We start from the raw sequence: 21,293 nt of genomic DNA on the forward strand, positions 1-21,293 counted from the left end.
CCGCCCAAGCCCGCCCTTTCGCGTCTGCATTCTGCTTCCGGGACCGAGGGCAGCTGGGCGCGCCCGGGGCTGAGGACCCAGCCGGCTCGGGAACGCCTCCCGAGTTGGTGGGTGGGCAGTGGCCGCGGGATCGTGTTTCGTCAACTGTCAAATGGGATCAGGAGCGGCGCCTCCTTAGTGAGGACCAACTACAGTGTGCACGGGGCCGGGGGCCGGGGGCCGGGGGCCGGGGAGGGGAGAGCGAGAGTCTTCCGGTCCCCGAGGGCTGCCAGACTAGAAACCGGCTCCCAGAGTCCCGGCGATCAGCTTGGAACTGTCTCCCAGGGTGCCTCGCGGCCGGCCAAAGAGGACTCGATTTCCCAGAGGGCCTTGCGGTGGCCTGACAAAGGACTCCGTCTCCCAGAGGGCCCCGCGAGCACCGTGGCCGGGGACTCGATTTCCCAGAGGGCCGCGCGGGTGGCCTGGCTGCCACGGCCCACCACCCCCTCGCTGCCCGGACGCGGCGCTCGCTCGGGTCTCTTCCCGGCTTCCAGAGCCGCGGCGCGATGGACAGCCCCGAGGTGACCTTCACGCTGGCCTACCTGGTCTTCACCGTGTGCTTCGTGTTCACTCCTAACGAGTTCCACTCGGCCGGACTCACGGTGCAGAACTTGCTGTCGGGCTGGCTGGGCAGCGAGGACGCCGCCTTCGTGCCCTACCACCTGCGCCGCACGGCCGCCACGCTGCTGTGCCACTCGCTGCTGCCCCTGGGTGAGCCTCGGGCGCCCGGCCGGCCGGCGCGCTCGCCCCCCCGGCCCGTCGCCGCAGCCCGGGCGCGCCTTGTCTGGAGGGCAGCTGCCCCGGAAGGGGCTCCTGTTGACCGGCCCTGGAAGGGGGAAAGGGCCGCGGGGAGGGAGTGGTGGGAGGCCAGGCACGGTGATGCAGACTCTGTGCCAGGCCTCTCAGGTGAGAAGAGACAGGTCTTTCACATCTGCTGGTCTGTGAACATGAGTACCCAGCAGCTTGCGCATAGGAGAGCTGGAGGGGAAAGTCTGAAAGGACCATGGGGTGGGGGTGGGAACGGAGATGGAGCTGGCAAAGCCAGCCGGTGGTTTGGCTTGAGGACTCAGCGCCCTGTGAGGAAAATGAGAAAGTAGGGATTAGGCAGGCTCCCGGGCCAGAATGCTTCCCTGCAGGCGGTGTGGTGGGTTTCTGGAGCCTCTAGGTACACTCTTCCCTTGGGCACTTCATCCTGACAGTGGGAAACTCCAGCTTGGAGCACACCAGTCATTCATGGATAGCATGTCTAGGGCAGCGAGTGGACCTGGCCTTGCACAAGCCCAGTGTCTTCTCACCCTGGTTTTTTTTTTTTCTTTAATTTTTGAGAAGCTTCCAAGTTTTAAAGATGTAGCTATTACCACATGACGAACTACCTTGTAGTGACTGGGGAGTAGATTTGTTTTTGTTTTTTTTCTTTTTTTGGGGGGTCCGGTCGTGGGGCCTGAACTCTGGGCCTGGGCGCTGTCCCTCAGCAATTCAGCTCAAGGCTAGCGCTCTACCACTTGAGCCACAGCACCACTTCCGGCTTTTTTCTTTTTGCTTATGTGGTGCTGAGGAATCGAACCCAGGGCCTCAGGCATGCAAGGCAAGTGGTCTACCACTGAGCCACCTTCCCAGCCCTAGATTTCTGTTTTTGCAAGTTGGGGCCTCTCTATACAGTTCCTCACTACTTTACCATTTTGCTGATTTGGCCAGCAGGACCCCAAAGCCAGCTCCCTTGTCTTTCAAGCCACATCACTGTTGGAGTTCTTGTTTAGTCTTTTTCAGTGTCCCACCTCTGGAGGGGCCGCTTTGGATCTGCTTCCTCAGAGGCGGCAGAAGGTCTGGTCTAAGGAGCTGCCTTTAGCCGGCTGTCAGTTCTGTGTCAGGTGACACTAGGATACTGTGTTGATTTTTTAAGGCTTTGTGATTTCTTTTATAGTTTTCAGTACTCACGTGCTACTTGTGTAGAACTAAAGTAATAAGTTGAAGGTGTTTTCCTCTAAGCACGTAGTACAGCTGCCATGGCCAAGGACAGAGCCAAGACACGTAGCCTGTGAGGCTTATCTGCGGGGAGCCCACCAGAACCCAGGTGACCAGGGCAGAGGGCCAGGCCTCTGGGTTAGTGGTGCAAGAAGTGGCTTCTCTCTTCCTTCAGCACCATGGACTATAGACGGGTCACTGTGGGAGGAAGGTGGCAGCTGGCAGCCCACACACCTGAGGGGCCTTCTTCTCCTTTGCAGGCTACTACGTGGGCATGTGCTTTGCGGCCTCAGAAAAGCAGCTCTACTCCCCCAGCCAGGCCCCAGAGGCCTGGCAGCTCTTCCTTCTACTGGCTTTAATCCTCCCTTCTGTTGCCTGTGCCCTGATCTACTATTGGTCCCAGGACCGGTGGGCCCGACACCCACTAGCCCGGACCCTGGCCCTTTACTCCCTTCCACAGTCTGGCTGGCAAGCAGTTGCCTCTTCGATCAACACAGAATTCAGGCGGATTGACAAGTTTGCTACTGGGGTGCCTGGTGCACGTGTGGTTGTGACAGACACGTGGGTGATGAAGGTGGCCACATACCGTGTGCATGTGGCCCAGCAACAGGATGTGCACCTGACGGTAACAGAGTCTCGGCAGCACGAACTCTCCCCAGACTCGAACCTGCCTGTGCAGCTCCTTACCATCCGTGTGGCCAGCACCAGCCCTGCAGTGCAGCCCTTTGACATCCAGTAAGCTCCTGTGTGTGATGTTGGCACCGCCTTTGCTCAGGTGTTGGAGGTGGGGTAGGGTCTGTGTAATGATAGTCAACTGGCTTCCTCAGTGCTGCCCTTGGTTACCCTGTTTCCTCCCATGCTGCCCCTTCTCACCGCAGCCGAGTTGCCCTCACAGCATTGCAGGACATGCCTGGATGATCATGGTAACTTAGCTCCTAGCTCTTACTCTCCTCTCCCTCAGGGTGCGTTATCACTGGGGTTGCCAGCTTTTTCCTTAGGGCTATCTCTACTGGCCACGGTTCTGGGAACCCTTTGAGGTTGTCAGGCTTCTGTGGCCCACCTAGCAGGTCATGCCTCTTGCAGGCTGAACTCAGCAGAGTACGGCGAATTGTGTGAGAAGCTCCAGGCCCCAATCCGCAGCGCAGCCAACGTGGTCATCCACCAGAGTCTGGGTGACCTATTCTTGGAGACATTTGCCTCCCTGGTGGAGGTCAACCCAGCCTACTCAATGCCCAGAAGCCAGGTGGGAGCCAGCCCCAGGGGACAGATGGGTGACCCCTCCCCCCCCCGCCCCATCCTGCGGGGCTTGTGAAACCCTTTCTGTACTACCCCCCAGCCAGGTGGGAGCCAGCCCCAGGGGACGGATGGGTGACCCCTTCCCCCTCACCCCCCAGACCATCTTGTGGGGCTTGTGAAACCCTTTCTGCACTACCCACCTCTCTTTCTGCAGGAGCTTGAGGCCTGCATTGGCTGCATGCAAACACATGCCAGCGTGAAGCTGGTGAAGACTTGCCAGGAGCCTGCAGTGGGCGAGTGCCAACAGTGCTACTGCCGCCCCATGTGGTGTATCACCTGCATGGGCAAGTGGTTTGCCAGCCGCCAGGACCCACAGCGCCCCTACACCTGGCTGGCTAGCCGCGTGCCCTGCCCTACTTGCCGCGCCCGCTTCTGCATCCTTGATGTGTGCACTGTGCGCTGAGCAACCTGGAAGGATCTGTGCCTCTACCAGCCACTTGGAGGGAGTGGCTAGACTTCTCTGGCCTTGGCAAAGAGCTCAACTCAAAAAGCACACAATCTACAGCCACTCTGCCCTGAGCCTGTGGTAGTTTGGGGACTTTGTTTAAAAGAAAATCTTACTGAAACACCCTATCTCAGGGCCTTCAGCACTTTCTCCTCCTGCCACCTTTCTCTGTTTGGGGGCAGGTACTCCACATGGAGAGCATGCTGGGGTCTGCCTAGCAGCCTTCACCTGGTCACTCTGCCTTAACTCTGCCTCATAAGCCTCGCCCACGTGTCCCCAAGCTCACATTGTCTCTTGTCCCAGCACTGAGCACTGGGCTCTGTGGTGTTGAGACCTTCTCAGTGCTGGGCAGGTGCTGCTTGGAGGACTCAGGGTAGAGCCTTAGCAGTAGAGGGGAGAATGGGTTGCCAATGTAGTGTTGCATTTGGCGTAGGGCTCCTGGTGGCTGTGGTCAACGTACTAGTGCAGGGTGAGGAGGAAGGAGAATGACCCAGGTCAGGCCCGGGTGACCCTTGTTAGTCATGGGGCCTGAGGTCCAGGGAGGGCTGCGGCCTCAGACTCCTGGCCCCAGGAAGAGGGTTGTGGGGAGTCAAGGACAGTGACATCCAGAAAGCAAACCCAACAGACCTGTAGGGCAGAGCCATCCACTGCCCCCTGGTGTGCCTGGCTCAGGAGAGGACACTGGTAATCCAGACAGGCAAGCTGCCAAGGGCCTCACAGTGGGAGGGGGAGAGGCCTGAGGCCCAGGCATGGCTCGGGTTCAAGTATGGCTGCGGTGGGAGGCTGTGGCCCCAAAGCTCCTCTACCTAGATGTCCTAGCAGTGCTGGCACCCCAGCCAGCCTACTCAACTCGGGCCGTACCCAACCCAGGGGTTGGTAGCCAGCAGTTCTGGGGGGAGTGTGGGGGTGTTTCCAGGGCTACCCAGAGGGGTCTTGGTGTTCTTTTTAACCACGAAGGAAAACTAGTTTTTTAAAGGTGAATGCAGAAGAGGTCGACAGTTATTTAATAAAATGTTAATTTAAAGCGCCATGCCTTTGCTTTACCTGATGACACGGGGCAGCGAGTGTTGGAGGCCGCTGGGAAAACCTTGAAAGCAGGATCAGGCTTGGGGGGGAGGGGGCGGGGGGCCGCGGCGGCGGCGGCGGGGTGTTCGGTTCAGCCCGGGCCCGGCCCATTGGCCGTCCAGCCAATGGCCTCAAGCAGGGCCCGCAGCCTGCCCCCGCCCTCCCGGGGCGGACTCCCGCACACCAGGCCTAGGGCTTGTGAGGCTCCGTGGTCACGAGTTCGCGGCCGGCTCGAGGCGGGACATAGCCACCGCGCAGCCCAGCGGTCCCGGCCCGACCGGGAGGAAGGAGCTAGTCGGCCGAGACCGCGCCGTCAGCGACCGCCCCTTTCTAGGCGGAGCCAATCGGAGGCGGGCTCTGCGGGCCGGGCCAATCAGGAGCGCCTTCCGCGAAAAGCTGGGCGCGCGCGCGCAGAAACTCCCGCCAACACACGCTGCCTGGGAGCGTGCAGCCAATCAGCGCTGAGTGGCCGCGGCGGCCCTCTCCTTCCCCCCCATCCCCCCTCGTGGCGGAGGGGGTTCCGGTCCTTATGCCTCCCGCCGCGGAGCTGACGACGTCGGACCGCAGCGCAGGTGGCAGATCTGAACGGCGCCGTCCCTGGGTTAAGGCCTGACACGTCCGCCAGTCTCCCCTTCCCCTCTCCTCGCCCGCGAGGCGCGCGCAGCCAGGCCGCGCCCCGCCCCCGCCTAGCCCGTCCCGCGCGCGGGAGCTCCGGGGGCGTGGCCTCCGCCCGCCTAAGGCGGTTGGGGGCGTGGCCGCCGCCTACTTAAGGGCGGTTAGGGCGGGGCGCGCGCGCAGCCGTCAGCACCGCGCCGAGGTGTCCGCGTCTCCTTCCGCCGTCGTCGTCCTTCCTGACGCCGCCGCCATGGCCTGCCGGCCGCGAAGCCCGCCCCGGTTTGAGAGCCGCCGCGAAGGCGGTGCCAGGTGAGCCGGCCACGCGGCCGTCGTCGTCCTGTGGGGCGCCCGCGGCGGGGTTCGCGGGGCGGGCGTGCGAGGGGCAGGCCCGGGCCGGGCGGGGGCCTCGCGCCGGGGTCCGCCCGCTCACCGCCGTCTCTTCGCAGTCCGCTGTCTTCCGGGAGATGGAGCCTTGGACGCAAGCGCAGGGCCGACGGGAGGCACCGCAGGCCCGAAGACGCCGAGGAGGGCGAACTCCCGGCCGCGGACCGCAGACCCCAGAGGTGGGTCCGGGAGGGGCCGCCGGGGCGGGGCGGGGCGTGGCGAGAGGCGCGGAGGGGACCCGGGCTGAGGGGATCCGGGGCTGAGGGGATCCGGGGCTGAGGGGACCGGGCTGAGGGGATCCGGGCTGAGGGGACCCGGGGCGCGGAGGGGACCCGGGCGGAGGGGACCCTGGCTGAGGGGACCCTGGCTGAGGGGACCCGGGGCTGAGGGGACCCTGGCTGAGGGGACCGGGGCTGAGGGGACCCGGGGCTGAGGGGACCCTGGCTGAGGGGACCGGGGCTGAGGGGACCCGGGGCTGAGGGGATCCGGGCTGAGGGGACCCGGGCTGAGGGGATCCGGGGCTGAGGGGACCCGGGCTGAGGGGACCCGGGCTGAGGGGACCCGGGCTGAGGGGACCCGGGCTGAGGGGATCCGGGGCTGAGGGGACCCGGGCTGAGGGGACCCGGGGCGCGGCGGGGACCCAGGGCTGAGGGGACCGGGCTGAGGGGACCCGGGCTGAGGGGACCGGGCTGAGGGGACCCTGGCTGAGGGGATCCGGGGCTGAGGGGACCCGGGCTGAGGGGACCCGGGGCGCGGCGGGGACCGTGCTGAGGGGATCCGGGGCTGAGGGGACCCGGGGCGCGGCGGGCACTCGGGAGCGGGGGGCGCGGGGCCCGCGGGTGGGTGCAGGGGCGCCGGGGCCGCGGCGGAGGGGAGAGCGCGGCGAGGCCGGCGAGGCCGGGGCGGGGCGGGAGTCGGCTGACCATCGTGCGGGCCCTAGTGGAGGCTGAGAGGAGGACGGGCTAGCCAGCGCTGGTTCTGAGTGGCTGTCGCCGGGCTCCGTGGACGGCGGGCGGGCCTAGCCAGACGGGGCCGCTGAGGACGTGGGCCACTCAAGGTTTGGGGCGCAGGGCTTGTGGGCAGTTGGGGGCCCCGGTGCCGACCGTGGAGAGGATCGGCTGCGGGCTGCGGGCTGCGGTAGAGACGCGGACTGAGAGTGGAAGGGCCTCGACTGGGCGCAGCTCTCTCACAGCTGGTGCCCCAGCCTCATTCCTTTATGGCAGGAGCGCTTCTGCTCCGGGCTTTGTCCTTGCCTGTGCCTGGTGGGGTGCAGGGAGCTTGCTGACCTGAACCCTCCGTATCTGCACATGTTCGTGCCGACTGTGAAGAGGCAGGAACGCTGCAAGTGCCTAAGAAACAGGTTGTCAAAGTAGAAGTAGGCCGGCCTCTGTTGTGAGGAGGTCTAGAGCAGAACTTCTGGTGCCGAGTGGGGTGCTCCAGTCCTGGCTACACTTTCTTGTGGCTCCACTTTTCGGGGGGGGGGGGGCAGGGGGAAACTCTGGGGCTTGAACTCATGGCCTGGGCACTGTCAATGGACTTCTTTTGCTCAAGGCTAGCACTCTGTGCCCCTTGAGCCACGGCACCATTTCTGGCTTTTTCTGTTTATATAGTAGTGAGGACTCAAGCCCAGGGCTTCCTACATGCTAGGCAAGCGCTCTACCCCTAAGCCACATTCCCAGCTCCATGGCTTCACTCTCCACTGGTTACACAATTGTTGGATCAGCTTTACTTTTAAAGATTTCATATAAAGCTTACTTTAAAATACTTTTTTTGGGGGCTGGGAAGGTGGCTCAGTGGTAGAGCGCTTGCCTTGCATGCATGAGGCCCTGGGTTCTATTCCTCAGCACCACATAAGCAAAAAGAAAAAAGCCGGAAGTGGCGCTGTGGCTCATGGTAGAGCGCTATCCTTGAGCTGAAGAGCTGAGGGACAGCGCCCAGACCCAGAGTTCAGGCCCCACAACCGGACCCAAAAAAAAAACACCAACTTTTTTTTTTGGCTTACTGGGACAAGGTCTTTGCAGTGCAGGCCACCTTCTTGATCCTACTGCTTCGGCCTCCATAGAGCAGGGATTAGAGTTGCACCACTACAATTACCTTGAAATTTACTTTAGAAATCAAGTGTATGTTTCTGTGTGCTATGTCTGAAGGAACAAAGTTACAAGTATTTATTCATTTGTTACTGCACCTGTGTTTTCAAAGCACACCATTTGAGTCAGTTAGAATACATAAAGTTGTTTATTTGTTGTAGTGAATTTAGTTTTGATGGACCGGTGGTGTCTAATAGGAAAATGGTGAGGAATAATGCAATCTACATGTATTTACATCTAGTCTGCAAGCAGAAATCAGGTTAGCAATTTTAATTGCCAGAAGTTTTGGCCTCAAGTTGGCTTTTTCTTTTTCTCCATCCCTGGGGCTCGAACTCAGGGCCTGGGCACTGTCCTTGAGCTTCTTTTGCTTAAACTAGCACTCTACCACTTGAGCCACAGCGTTCCTTCTGGCTTTTTCTGTGTATGTGGTATTGAGGAATTGAACCTAGGGCTTGATGCATGCTAGGCAAGCACTCTACCACTGAGCCACCTTCCCAGTCCTGACCTGAAGTTCTGAGTTTTCAAGTAGTGGGAATAACTTTTATTTTTCTTTTAAAAAACTTGTTGTCTCATTTATTTACTCATTTATATTTTTGTCCAGTAGTGGAGTCTGAGTTCTGGGCCTCGGCACTGTCCCTTAGCCACAGTGCCACTTCTGGCTTTTTTTTCTGTTTATGTGGTGCTAAGGAATCGAACCCAGGGCCTCATGCATGCAAGGCAAGCACTCTACCACTGAGCCACCTTCCCATCCCTTATTAAGTAACCCATGCTGGCCTCAAACTCATGATCCTCCTGACTCAGTCTTTGTCAGGGCCTTGAACTCAGGGCCTGGGCGTTGTCTCTGAGCTTTTGTGCTCAGAGTAAATATTCTGCCACAGCGCCATTTCTGGCTTTTTGATAGTTGATTGGAGATAAGAGTCTGACGTACTTTCCTGCTTGGGCTGGGTTTGAACCATAATCCTCAGATCCAGACCCCTGGGTAGCTAGGATTACACGCTTGAGCCACTGAAGTCCAGCCTGCCTCAGCCTCTTGAGTGCTGAGGTTGCAAGTGTATGACATCACCTGTGGCTAAATTGCTTGATTGTGGCTAAAGATTTTTTCAGCTGAGTGCTGGTGGCTCACGCCTATAATCCTAGCTATTCTGGAGGCTGAGATCTGAGGATCACAGTGTGATGCCAGTCTGGGCAGGAATGTCTATGAGACTCATATTAATCACCAAAAAACTGGAAGGGGAGCTGTGGCTCAAAGTGGTAGATAGCACCCAGGTGGAGTTCAAATCCCATACCTACCCCCCTCCCCCCAAAAAACCCTCAAACAGTTGCTTGACTTTGAAGTAGAACTAAATTCCTGGATTAGACTGAAATTTAGCCTAGCTGTAGGGGATGTACCATTATGCTTTGTAATGCAGCAAGGACACTTGACGCGGCATTCACATCTTTTTTTTTTTTTTTTTTACATCTTTATGGTAGTTGTGATGAATATAGCCCATGTTCTGACTTTTGAGCATCTAAGAGGTAAACCCTGGGGCCACTGTATGTTGGTCACTGTTCTTTATACTAATCCTGTGTTAAAAATCTTGTAAATCCTGAAAAAACAGAACTAGTTGTAGTCAGTGGGCTGTGTCCCTGATTAATGAGACTGAACCGGGGCAGGTGAGTAGAGGTTGTCTAATGAAGTCAGAAAGGCTTTAAGAATGCCCAAACTCAGTGAAGTTAAAAGAAAAAGTGTGAAGCAAAGTCTACTTCCTTGGTATTTGCTTAAACAGTTTGTGATTATTTTCTAAATGATTTGAAAGGAAACTGAAAGTAATCCGATGGATGGTTCAAATGTGCATTTTTACTTTATTGTAGCTTTACCACTCCTGAAGGCCCTAAGCCCCATACTAGATGTTCAGACTGGGCAGGTGCAGTTGAAGAAGATGAAATGAGGACCAGAGTTAACAAAGAAATTGCAAGGTACCCATTTTGGACCACCTTGAAATGTTTTCTGATTTTTTGGTTCCTTCCCCAATGCCCCAATTACGTACTAAATCCTAGTTTTGTCTTAATGATTAAAAAGAAAAAAATGGTCTCTAGGATCAGAGGTTGTAGTTCAGTGGTAGAGTATTTGTCTGCAGTGCATTAGCTTTGAATTTGATGTCTAGTCCCTCATGGGGGATAAAAACCAGACTAGTAGCATCAGTACCTCTTGGGAAGAAGGTGCTCCCTGTGAGTGGGGCCTAGTCATCCTTCTAAGCCTTCCAAGTGAGTCTGTTCTCAGTTTGAGGACTACCCTTAGGGACAATCCTTCAGTGGAGTTAGGTTAGAAGTGGTGCCATGGAATGCAGAGACCTATCAGGGTGCTGGTTTGCTTGCTTGCTTGACCCCTCTTTTCTGTCTTTAACTTCCCCCCTCCTTCACATATGCTAGTCAGGAACTTTTCTGTAGTTGTCAAGTGGCTGGCAGATGGCACAAGATCTCTTTATCAATTCCTGTTCCTCATGGTATTAAGGGAAGCAGGATTAGCTGTCCTCTTAGATATTTAGGTCTCCTAGCATTCTTAGGATTTCTTCTTCCCTGAGGAATCTTTCTAGGACATAAGATGTGGTGTATGAAGGCACAAAAGCAGTTTGCTCCTAACTGGTTTGCTTTAAACAGGCTATTACGATCTTGGCAAATAATCTTTTATAAAAATAAAACAATTTGGGAGTTGTTAAAAATAACCCAAACCACAGTACTCAAAAAGCCTTCATTCCTAGCCGGGCGCCGGTGGCTCACGCCTGTAATCCTAGCTATTCAGGAGGCTGAGATCTGAGGATCACGGTTCAAAGCCGGCCCGGGCAAGAAAGTCCGTCAGACTCATCTCCAATAAACCACTAGAAAACTGGAAGTGGCGCTTTGGCTCAAGTGGTAGAGCGCTTGCCTTGAGCTGAAGAGCTGAGGGACAGCGCCCAAGCCCAGAGTTCAACCCCGCGACCGACAAAAACAAAACAAAACAAAAGCATTCATTCCTGTCAGCTTTTAGCTCTTGGAAACATTGTGTTTGTTTTTTTTTTTAATGTTTTTAAAAACAGCAATTATTTTGTTCTCAGATATAAAAGAAAACTCCTCATCAATGACTTTGGGAGAGAGAGAAAATCATCATCAGGAAGGTATCTGCTGTGCAAATATTTCTTTGTAATTTGCTAATGAGAGAAATTGTGATTGAGAAATCTGATTATCCCAGTAGCATTTATTGGTTAGTCTGTTCTTCACTGACTTGAAATAATTGTATTTGTTGTATATTGGATTTTGCAGTTCTGATTCAAAGGAGTCCACGTCTGCAGTTCCGGCTGATGTTGAGACAGATGAATGTGTCTTGATGAGAAGACAGAAGCAAATCAACTATGGAAAAAACACCATTGCCTATGATCGCTATATTAAAGCGGTCCCCAGGTAGCATCTCACTGGATGTTCTGAACCAACCCTGTGGCATTGCACTTGTGCGGAGTTGTTTATATGAGACAAACCTGTCAGGAAGTATCTTAATTTATTAGAGACTCACAGGAGCTTAAGTGCAAAACAAGACAAGAGTGTCTGCAAAATCAGATGTGAAGATAAATAGTGTATTCCTGCTTGTGTGCATGCCCGTTTTAGGTTTTGAACTCAGGGTTTTGTGTGTTGTCTCTGAGCTTTTTTGCTCAAGCTGAGTGTTCTATCACTTTACCACAGCTCTACTTAATGCTTTTTGTTGATTAATTAGAGATAAGTCTGATGGGCTTTCTTGGTGGCTCTGAACCCCCATCCTTAGAACTCAGTCTTCTGAGTAGCTAGAATTACATGAATGAGCCATTAATGCCAGTAAAAAAAAGTCATGTTTATAATCTTAGGTGTTATATAACATTTCATTCTTTTTTTTTGGTTGGTCATGAGGCTCAAGTGGTGGAGCACTTGAGCTACAGCACTACTTCCGGTTTTCTGGTGGTTTATTGGAGATGGGAGTCTCACGGTCTCTCCTGCCCGGGCTGGCTTTGAACCATGATCCTCAGATCTCAGCCTCCTGAGTAGCTAGGATTACAGGCGTGAGCTACCAGCGCCCGGCTTAACATTTCATTCGTAGGACACAACAATTATATACAGTTACCAAAATACACAGCAAAAGAACCTTAAAGATAATTGGAAAGAAAATTGGTGTCACCTTTTGTGTGTGTGTGTGTGTGTGTGTGTGTGTGTGTGTGTGTGTGTTTGTGTGTGTGTGTGTGTTGGGGGTGGAGGTATGGGGGTTGTAGTGTTTTGGGGCTTGAACTCAGGGCCTGTCCCTGAGCTTTTTTTGCTCAAGGCTAGCAGTTTACCATTTTCCTGTGTCCATAGCTCTACCTCCAGTTTTCTGGTGATTAATTGGAGATAAGAATCTCAGGAGGTGGCACTGGTGGCTCAATGCCTGTAATCCTAGCTACTTAGAAGGCTGAGATCTGAGGATCATTTTCTGGATCTTACTGCTTTGCAAGATTGAGCGCACAGACTGTAAAAGAAGGGTAAGGTTCAAACATAGAGCGTCCTTAAGTTAGGGTCTTAGCCCAGGCTGCCTCAAAACTAATGGTCTTCTTGCTTCAGCCTACTGAATTCTGGGTTTGTAGACATGCCATTACTGGTGAAGTGGCATTGATTTTAATTATTTTTTGTGGAGTAGTTTTGGACCTTGAACCCAGGGCTTGGCACCTACATGAGCAATGCCTGTAGCCCTGAAGAAGTCGTTTTCATTTTGGAGACTGTCACTGATGAAAATTTTTTTCTTTGCTCTTTTCTTTTTTTTTTTTTTTGGGTCCGGTCATGGGGCCTGAACTCTGGGCCTGGTCGCTGTCCCTCAGCTCAAGGCTAGTGCTCTACCACTTGAGCCACAGCGCCACTTCTGGCTTTTTTTCTTTTTGCTTATGTGGTGCTGAGGAATCGAGCCCAGGGCCTCATGCATGCAAGGCAAGCGCTCTACCACTAAGCCACCTTCCCAGCCCCTAAAATTTTTTTCTTTAACTTTTTAAATTATTATAAGGGTGATGTACAGAAGGGTTACAATTACATAAGTCATGTAGAGAGTATATGTCATTTTAGACAATGTCAACCCTTCCCTCTTTTTTGTGCCAGTACTGGGGCTTGAATTCAAGGCCTGAGCTCTGTCTCTTTATCTTTTTTACTCAAGGCTGGCACTCTACCACTTGAGCCATAGTTCTAGATTGCTTAGCCTTCTAACTACTGATCCTGCTCTTTTCTTATAGACACCTTCGACAACCTGGTGTCCATCCTAAGACTCCCAACAAATTTAAGAAGTATTCCCGGCGGTCTTGGGACCAGCAGATCAAACTCTGGAAGGTGGCACTGCATTTTTGGGACCCTCCAGCTGAAGAAGGATGTGATTTGCAAGACATGTATGTGTTTATTTTCATTCTTCTCTTGTTGACATATTGAAACAACTGTGTGTCACTTGTAACAGGTCATACTAGAAGTTATCAGAAACAGCAGCCAGCTCTTGGTTTTGTGTGTGTATGTGTGTATATGTGTATTACGTGTATGTGTGCAGAGGTAGGTGCACACACATATGTAGGATGGTGGGGGAATTCTGGGTTAGATTTACCTTCTGGAGCTAGAAAAGAGAGCTCAGTAAGTCTACAGTTCAGTAGAGAGCTCAGTGTCATAATGGTTTTGTCTAAGGTGGTAGTAGTAAGGTTGAATTTGGGGCCTCTTGTAAGGCAGGTGATCTACCACTTGAGCCATTCTGTGAGCCCTGGTTTGTTTTGTGTGTGTGTGTGTGTGTGTTTTTCCTTGTGCCAGTATTGGGGCTTTAACTCAGGGCCTGAACACTGTCCTTTAGCTTTGAGCTCAAGGCTCCACTTAATGGCTTTTTTGGTAGTTAATTGGAAATAAGGGCCTCACAGACTTGAATTGAGCCACAGTTGCATTTCTGGTTTTATTTTGGCCTTTTTGGAGATGAGAATCTCACAGACTTTACTGCCAGACCAAGCCAGGCTTGTCTTCAAACTGCAGTCCTCGCCTCCCCCCACCATCACCACTGGGATTTCTAAAGCATGTGCTACCACATTTGGTCTGCCCTTGGTTGAGATGGAATCTCAGACTTTTGCCTGGGCTGTATTGAGCCTTGATCTCCTATCTCTGCCTTCTCAAGATAGTTAGGATGACGTGTGTGTGGGTGTGGGTGTGGGTGGGTGGGGGGGGGTTGGGGCGCAGGTAGTACCAGGAGGTTGAATTCACAGCTTTGCTTTGCAGTTGATAAGTTGATAAGCTGGCATGAAACTGCTGAACTATGCCTCCAGCCCTGTTTTTCACAGATAATTTGAGCTATAATCTACCTTGTCATTATTGGGATCACAGGCATGTGCCACCATGTCTAGCTATGGGTTGAGAAAAGGGGTCTCAAGAACTTTTCTGCCTAGGCTCTCCTTGCACAGAAATCTTCCCAATCTCAGCTTCCCAAGTAAATAGATTTACAAGCATGAGCCACTGGCAACTGGCTTAGCTTACTTGGTTTAAAAGATAAACATCGTAAGCCACCTGGTGTTGGTCATATCTGTAATCCTAGCTACTAGTCTGTGAGACTCTTAGCTCCAATTAACTGCCAAGAAGCAGGAAGTGGAGCTGTGGCCCGTGTTAGAGCTCTAGTCTTGAGCAAAGCTCAGGGACAGCACCTAAGTCCTGAGTTCAAGTCTAGGACTTGAATAAGGAAAAAAACCCTGAAAGATAAATATCCTGAAAAGTATTTGAGTCACTTATAGTTAACTATGAGACTTTTCTAAATGGCGGTCCTGGGACTTGATCTCAGGCCCTGGGTGGTGTCCCTGAGTTTTTTTGCTCAAGGCGTTGAAACACTTGAGCCATAGGTCCACTTTCAGGTTTTTTGGTGGCTAAGTAGAAAACAGGAGTCTCACATATTGCCTAGGCAGGCTTCCAACCATGATCCTTATCAGCCTCCTGAGTAGCTAGGATTATAGGCACTGGTGCCGGGCTGAAAAGGTCCAATTTTAATGAAAAGGAGGGCTTGCTTTTTTTTTTTTTTAATCTATTTCCCTTTGTGTATGCACATGCATGTGTGTGCACTCAGGCACGTGTATGCTGGTCTTGGGGCTTGAACTTAGGGCATGGGCATTGTCCCTGTACTTTTTTGCTCAAGGCTAGTGCTCTTGCCATTTAAACCACATTCCATTTAATGGCTTTTTTTTTTTTTTTGGTCGGTCGTGGGGCTTGAACTCTGGGCTTGGGCGCTATCCCTCAGTTCTTCAGCTCAAGGCAAGTGCTCTACCACTTGAGCCACAGCGCCACTTCTGGTTTTCTAGTGGTTTATTGGAGATAAGAGTCTCATGGACTTTTCTGCCCGGGCTGGTTTTGAACTGTGTCCTCAGATCTCAGCCTCCTGAGTAGCCAAGATTACAGGCGTGAGTCACTGGCACCTGGCTTTAATGGCTTTTTTGATGGTTAATTGGAGACAAGAGTCTCACAGACTTGACTGCTCAGGCTTAGAATCATGATCTTCCCCATGACTGACAAAAAAAAAAAATACAAAATCTTGATCCTCAGATGTCAGGCTCCTGAGAAGCTAGGATTAGGGTGTGAGCCACTGGCTTTCCCATTGGGTTTTAAACATGTGCCTAGTTGAAAATACCATATATCTGAACTTTTGCTACATGTTCAGAATTGGTACTCAACTGGAAGTGAGAGTAGTATGATTCTCTGCTCTTCTGTTTTTTTTTAATCTCCTGGCAACTTCTGGTCCAGACCTTTTGCTTCCTCAGACACATTCATTGAGCACATATTTGAGTACCTTTGTGCTGGGAAATTTATTAGAAACCTGTGTGCTGGAATTAATGTTTTAACATGGCTTTCCAAGATTGGCTTCACGGATTCCCTCCTGCCCAATATGCACACTATTGTACCATTATCTGAAAGGGAAATTGGAAAAGTATATGTAATAAGATTTGTTGAAGTGTTTGATTCCTTCTCCAAAATTGGGCTTGTGATATCGATACTACTTGTGGATGTGAACATACGATTCCACCACTGTTGAGAATGGCAGATCTTGGCATACTGTGATAGGCAAATCTTTGCCTTTGATTACTGTCTGCTTTCTGTGTTGGATTGATTGAGCAGGGTGGAGTGTAGGGGTCAGGAAGCACTGAAGACTGACTCTGGGGAACTTAGAGGTCTCTGCAGCACTTTGTAGATCAGGTTGTTTTCAGTGAGAAGGCTTGTATTGGGAAGAGTCTCACTACTCTCTGGGTTTCTTGGCTTTCAAACTCTGGTAACTTTGATGCCTGTTGGATTTTCACAGACACCCTGTAGACCTCGGAGAAATGGAGACAGAATCCATAGAAAGCAGCTCTGAATCCCAAACAAGCTCACAGGATAACTTTGTAAGTAGTTCTTGTTATATTTCTCAGCCTGGATGTTTTAGGCAAATTAATTGTTGGGAGCATATGCCACTTAACATACTGATGTTAGATTCTGATACTGATGCTTATGGAAAAGGGGTTCTGTTTCCCATCATTGTGATATCAGGTTGATCCTAAGATTGAATTCTGAGAGAGTGACTTTTAGTTTGGCATTTGATTCAGCCCAACTAGTGAGTCTCCAACATTTTCATTTGGTAGTAAAAGGCCTTTTTCCTGCATCTATCACCTCCATATCCACTTATTAGTGCCCACTTGTAAGCCATGCATGGTTCGTTCTGGTGGGCTGGTGGTGTAGGAACCTTTTTTTGTTGTTGGTGGTGGTGGTCATGGGTCTTGAATTCTGGGGCCTGGGCGCTGTCCCTGAGCTTTTCAGCTCCACTAGCACTCTACCACTAGAGCCATAGCGCCACTTCTGGTTTTCTGGTGCTTAATTGGAGATAGGAGTCTCGAGGAAAGTTGGGTGTTGGTGGCTCACACCTGTAATCCTAGCTACTCAGGAGGCTGAGATCTGAGGATTGCAGTTCGAAGCCAGCCTGGGCAGAAAACTGGAAGTGGTGCTGTAGAGCTCTTTCCTTGAGCTGAAGAGCTCAGCGACAGTGCCCATGTCCAGAGTTCAGCCCCCATGACTGACCTCCCCCCCCCCCCCCCCCCCCAAAAAAAATTGCCTCATCTCTTTAATTCTGTAGTTAGTGTCCAGGAACACATTCTTTAAGACTTATATATGTGTGCAGTTTATAATGAAAAACTTGCTATTTTATAAGGGAAACAATACAGTATTTCCATGTGGGCATATCTAAGCATAAGTGAAAAAGCAGGTAAAAAGACTAAAAAGCATAAGTCTTTGTTGTTGTTAGTGCTGTCTGTAAGTTCCTGAATCATATCTGAACTTTTCTTCCCACTGTATTACTCTTGGGGAACCCAGTGCTTGTCATTTAGGCTTGTTGACATTTGCATGCCACTGTTGTGGCAGTGTCAACTGTTGTGGCAGTGTTAAACGAATGTCCAGTGTAGGAATAGCAAGATGCTTATCTCTTAAGGAATGTGCCTGCCTCTTCATGTTGTGAAGACTGGTAAGTTGTTGGTCATGGTGCTAATACACTTGTAATTCTAGCTACTTAGGAGGCTGAGAGGTAATTGACAAGTTTGAGGCCTATCTGGCAACTTGTAAGACCCTCTGAAGATAGAAAGAGCTAAGGGTTGTAGCTCAGTGTGAGAAGTCTTGTGCAAGTCCTGGGATCATTCTTCACTGTGGGATGGGAAAAAGACTACTGGACACTGGAGGCTCACTTCTATAATCTTGGCTACTCAGAAGGCTGAGATCTGAGGATCAAGTTTGAAGCCAATCCAGGGAAACAAATCCAATCTAGGCCCTTACCTAATTAGCCAGCAGAAAGCCAGGAGTAGAAATGTGGCTGTAAGTAGCAATATGCCAGCCTTGACCAGAAAAGGCTGAGAGTGCAAAGCTCTGAATTCAAGCCTTCATATCAGCACACATGTGTGGGCACTGAAACTGCTCTGAGTGAGTCTGCAGTGCTGCCAACACTGTATTGTCCTCTATTGGTGTTCATGCTCTGTAACTGTTTTTTGTTGTGCTAGTATTAGGGATTGAACTCTGGGCCAGGTTCTGTCCTTTATTTAGCCTTTTCCACTTAAGGCTAGTTGCTCTACCATTCGAGCCACAACTCCACTTCTGGCTTTGTTTTTGGTGGTTAATTGGAGATGAGTCTCACAGACTTTCCTGACTGGGCTGGCTTCAGAACCTTGATCCTCAGATCTCAGCCTCCTAAGTAGCTAGGATTATAGATTTGAGCCATCTATGCTTGCTAGTTTGTAATTGACAGGGTTAATTCCTACTTAGTTAACGTAAGTAGGAATTTGAAACCTCCAGGCATGAGCATCAGTTAGCTAATATTTTGAACTGTTTTGTTATATTTTTGTGTTCATGGGACTGTCATTGGTCATGATCAGTTTGTTTGGGCCCTGCCATATTCTTGGATACCTAAACATGTACTGAAGTCCCTCAGGCAAGAGAGTCAACCTGGGCTAAGCATCATTAAAAGCAAATGTAGAAGCCAGGTGCTGGTAGTTCACGCCTGTAATACTAGCTACTCAGGAGGCTGCCATCTGAGGATCCCAATTAGAAGCCAGTCTAGGCAGGAAAATCCACAAAACTCCTAATTCCAGTTAATCACCAAAGAGTAGGCAGAGGAGCTGTGGCTCAAGTGGTAGAGTGCTCACCTTGAGCAAAAAGCTCAGGAACAGTGTTCAGGCCCTGAGTTCAAGCTCCAGAACTGACACATGCATGAATGCCTATACACACAAACACATACAGAAAAAACCTGTGTATCTGATGGATATAGACATGACCCATGCTTCTGTTTTCTAGGATGTGTATTCTGGCACACCTACCAAAGTTAGACATCTGGACTGTCAAGTGGAGGATGAATTTGATTTGGAAGCTTGTTTAACTGAACCCTTGAAAGAATTCTCAGCCATGAGCTAACTGCCATCTGGCAGCCACCATGAGAAAGTTTCCTCCCCCTGGCCAGGTCAAGGCTGGAGAAGCATGTGCTGTGCATTTGTACTTAATGGTCTGTTAATAGTTCATTATCTCATGATCACTTGTTATTTTTGCCTTATTTTTTTAAGAAATGTTAATTTTTATTTATAGTATGTTTTGCATGTTTTAAATTGTAAATGGAGTTAAAGCCAAGAAGAATCGAACCAGGAACTAATATTGCAACAAATCTAATGCTAATGTTGTCCAAGTCAGACTGCCAAGCGTGCTTCATCTGGTTTCCTTAAGTGTCTTAGATTTCAAGTTGTCTCTTGTCATATGGTTGCTTGCTGATTCAACCATGTATTCATGGGACCAGTCTGGAGTCAGTTTCTTTTACAGGTATCTGACAATTCTGAGTCAGACAGTTACAGTGATTTTGAAGACTATTTTCTGGCCTTGTAATCCCCCCTCCCCCTTACAGAGCTCTGAAAAGTCAGTTAAATCGAATTGTTAAATTAGTGGGTTTTATATTAGCTATGCAGTCTTAATTTGGAACTTGTAAATAGTTGCAAGATCTTAATATCAAGAGTTAAGGCATTTAGATCATATTTAGAACATATTTCAGTTAATTTACCATGTAAAATTGCTGTAAATGATAATGTGTATAGATTTTCTGTTCAGGTATTCAATTGTAAACTTGTCAAAACTTGCATTTCTATTGCTTTTGTATGGAATGATGTTGAAAAAAATAAAAAGCACCTTCTGTAACTGATTTGTACTGTTGGTAGATGGGACATGTGGGGTGATTCAGTAAGCCTCTTTCTCTAGCTCCTGACACATACAGCCTTGGGGAGGTGTGGGCTTTGGTGACAGTTGTGTCTGGAGATGTTAAGTGGTGGATAGGCACAGACACCATCAGTCTTAGTTCTTGCCCACCACATCGTGGGAGGACCCTTGACTCAGCAGCCTGGTTATGTATCACTGTATAGCCTGGCTGCTTTGGGTGCTCAGCAGACTGACAGCACAGATGCCGACTGGACTGAGGTCTGATCCTTATTCATCAGCACTTGGGGTGACAGAGAATGGAGACCCAGCCATGGGCTGAGTCTTGAGGGACGTTCTGTCCATAGCCTGCCCTCCCTGGCTGGGCCCTTGGACTCTGGCAGCTCTGTCCACAGACATGATAGAACTAACCCACCGCCATGACCACCTGTCACTGACTTGGAAAGTGATGTTTGTTTTTTGCAGGAGGTAGACTGGCGGCTATGTTCGAGTAGTTTCCAGCCTGCCCTAAAATGTTAAAGAGGCTAGGAAGTGGTTGGTGAATGCTTGAGGAGCTGGGTAATAAAGCCAAGCGTTTTCTGGGCTAGGCACAGTATCCTGCTTTGTGCTCTTTCTAGAATGCTGGTGTGAGACTACTGAACAGGCAGGCCAGGAGTGGGTTTGAATATTATCAAGTAAGTCTGAAGTGAAATGGGTTTTAAGCAAAGATAAAATCTGGAGGTCAGGCCGGAAAGGTAGCTCAGTGGTAGAGTGCTTTCCTTGCATGAGGCCCTGGGTTCGATTCCTCAGCACCACATAAGCAGAAAAAGCCGGAAGTGGTGCTGTGGCTCAAGTGGTAGTAGAGCGCTAGCCTTGAGCTGAAGAGCTGAGTGGCAGCGCCCAGGCCCAGAGTTCAGGTCCCATGACCAACCCCCCCCCCCAAAAAAAAAATCTGGAGGTCTACCAAGAAGCCAGGATCCCTACTCGGGCTAAGGGTGGGCCTAAGAGCCCTAGTAAACACTAGGGCTCCCCTGAAGCTTAGACAGGGGCAGGCAGGTTTTGGTGGGAGTGGCCCTGAGGAATGAACATCATAAGGCTCAGACAAGGCTTTGGGACGTTACACGGGCAGAAACACCCCAGGGGTTGAGGGGCAGTGGGAAATGATCCTCAGGATCCCACCGGCTGTTCCCAGGGCGCCCTTCATGGAAAGGAAGAGGATTTCTGGCATGCACCGGAGAGCAACACGTCTGCGGTACTCTGCGGGACACCGGGTGTGCGAGTGGCGCTGGGATGTGGGAGGTAGGCTGTGGGACGCTCACTCGGCGAACTCAGTCCCAGGTGCTAAGAGAGAAACAGGAATGGACCCCACGGCCCTCCCAGGACTTACCAAGACAGAAGGAAGCCTGCTCGCCCTAGCAGGCCAAAGCTTGAGCTTTGGAAGGCTGTATTTGTGGCCAAGAGACAGGCCGACACTTTGAGATTCCAGCACGCACCTGGGGTGAGGGGTGATGTGAGGTCAGGCTTTGGGAGGGGCCGACCAGGGGGAACATCAGGGGAGCCAGAGGCCGATACCGCGGATTAGAAGAGCTGGTGGCTAACTTTTGCTCGAGGGCTCTGAAGGGAGTGGGCAATCTTCAGACGGCTGCTAGTATGATGGTGTGTTTATTCGTTGCCAGTCCTGGGGTTGAACTCCGAGGCCCTGCGCTGCTTGTGCTCAAGGCTAGCGC

At 51.3% G+C, this 21,293-nt stretch overlaps 2 protein-coding genes across 3 annotated transcripts; both read left to right on the top strand.

The window, feature by feature from the left end:
* The first annotated feature begins 448 nt into the window (after positions 1-448).
* Tmem129 (transmembrane protein 129, E3 ubiquitin ligase) lies at positions 449-4,772 on the top strand. The gene is made up of 4 exons (XM_042671029.1): positions 449-750; positions 2,262-2,736; positions 3,085-3,244; positions 3,452-4,772. The coding sequence occupies exons 1-4, from the start codon at positions 546-548 to the stop codon at positions 3,698-3,700; spliced, it is 1,089 nt and encodes a 362-aa protein (XP_042526963.1). The 5' UTR covers positions 449-545; the 3' UTR covers positions 3,701-4,772.
* An 830-nt stretch (positions 4,773-5,602) lies between these two features.
* Positions 5,603-19,572, top strand: LOC122100681 (stem-loop binding protein). 2 transcript variants are annotated; one of them, XM_042671025.1, is made up of 8 exons: positions 5,603-5,731; positions 5,869-5,985; positions 9,745-9,849; positions 10,965-11,024; positions 11,170-11,307; positions 13,122-13,271; positions 16,184-16,265; positions 18,691-19,572. In XM_042671025.1, exons 1-8 carry the CDS (start codon positions 5,673-5,675, stop codon positions 18,805-18,807), a joined length of 828 nt encoding a protein of 275 aa, XP_042526959.1. In that variant the 5' UTR covers positions 5,603-5,672; the 3' UTR covers positions 18,808-19,572. The 2 variants fall into 2 exon arrangements, with proteins under 2 accessions (XP_042526959.1, XP_042526960.1); XM_042671026.1 differs by lacking the exon at positions 9,745-9,849.
* The last annotated feature ends 1,721 nt before the right edge of the window (positions 19,573-21,293 follow it).

Source organism: Dipodomys spectabilis, unplaced genomic scaffold (genome assembly GCF_019054845.1).
Source record: "Dipodomys spectabilis isolate Male_0828 unplaced genomic scaffold, ASM1905484v1 ptg000594l, whole genome shotgun sequence".
Taxonomy (NCBI): Eukaryota; Metazoa; Chordata; class Mammalia; order Rodentia; family Heteromyidae; genus Dipodomys; species Dipodomys spectabilis.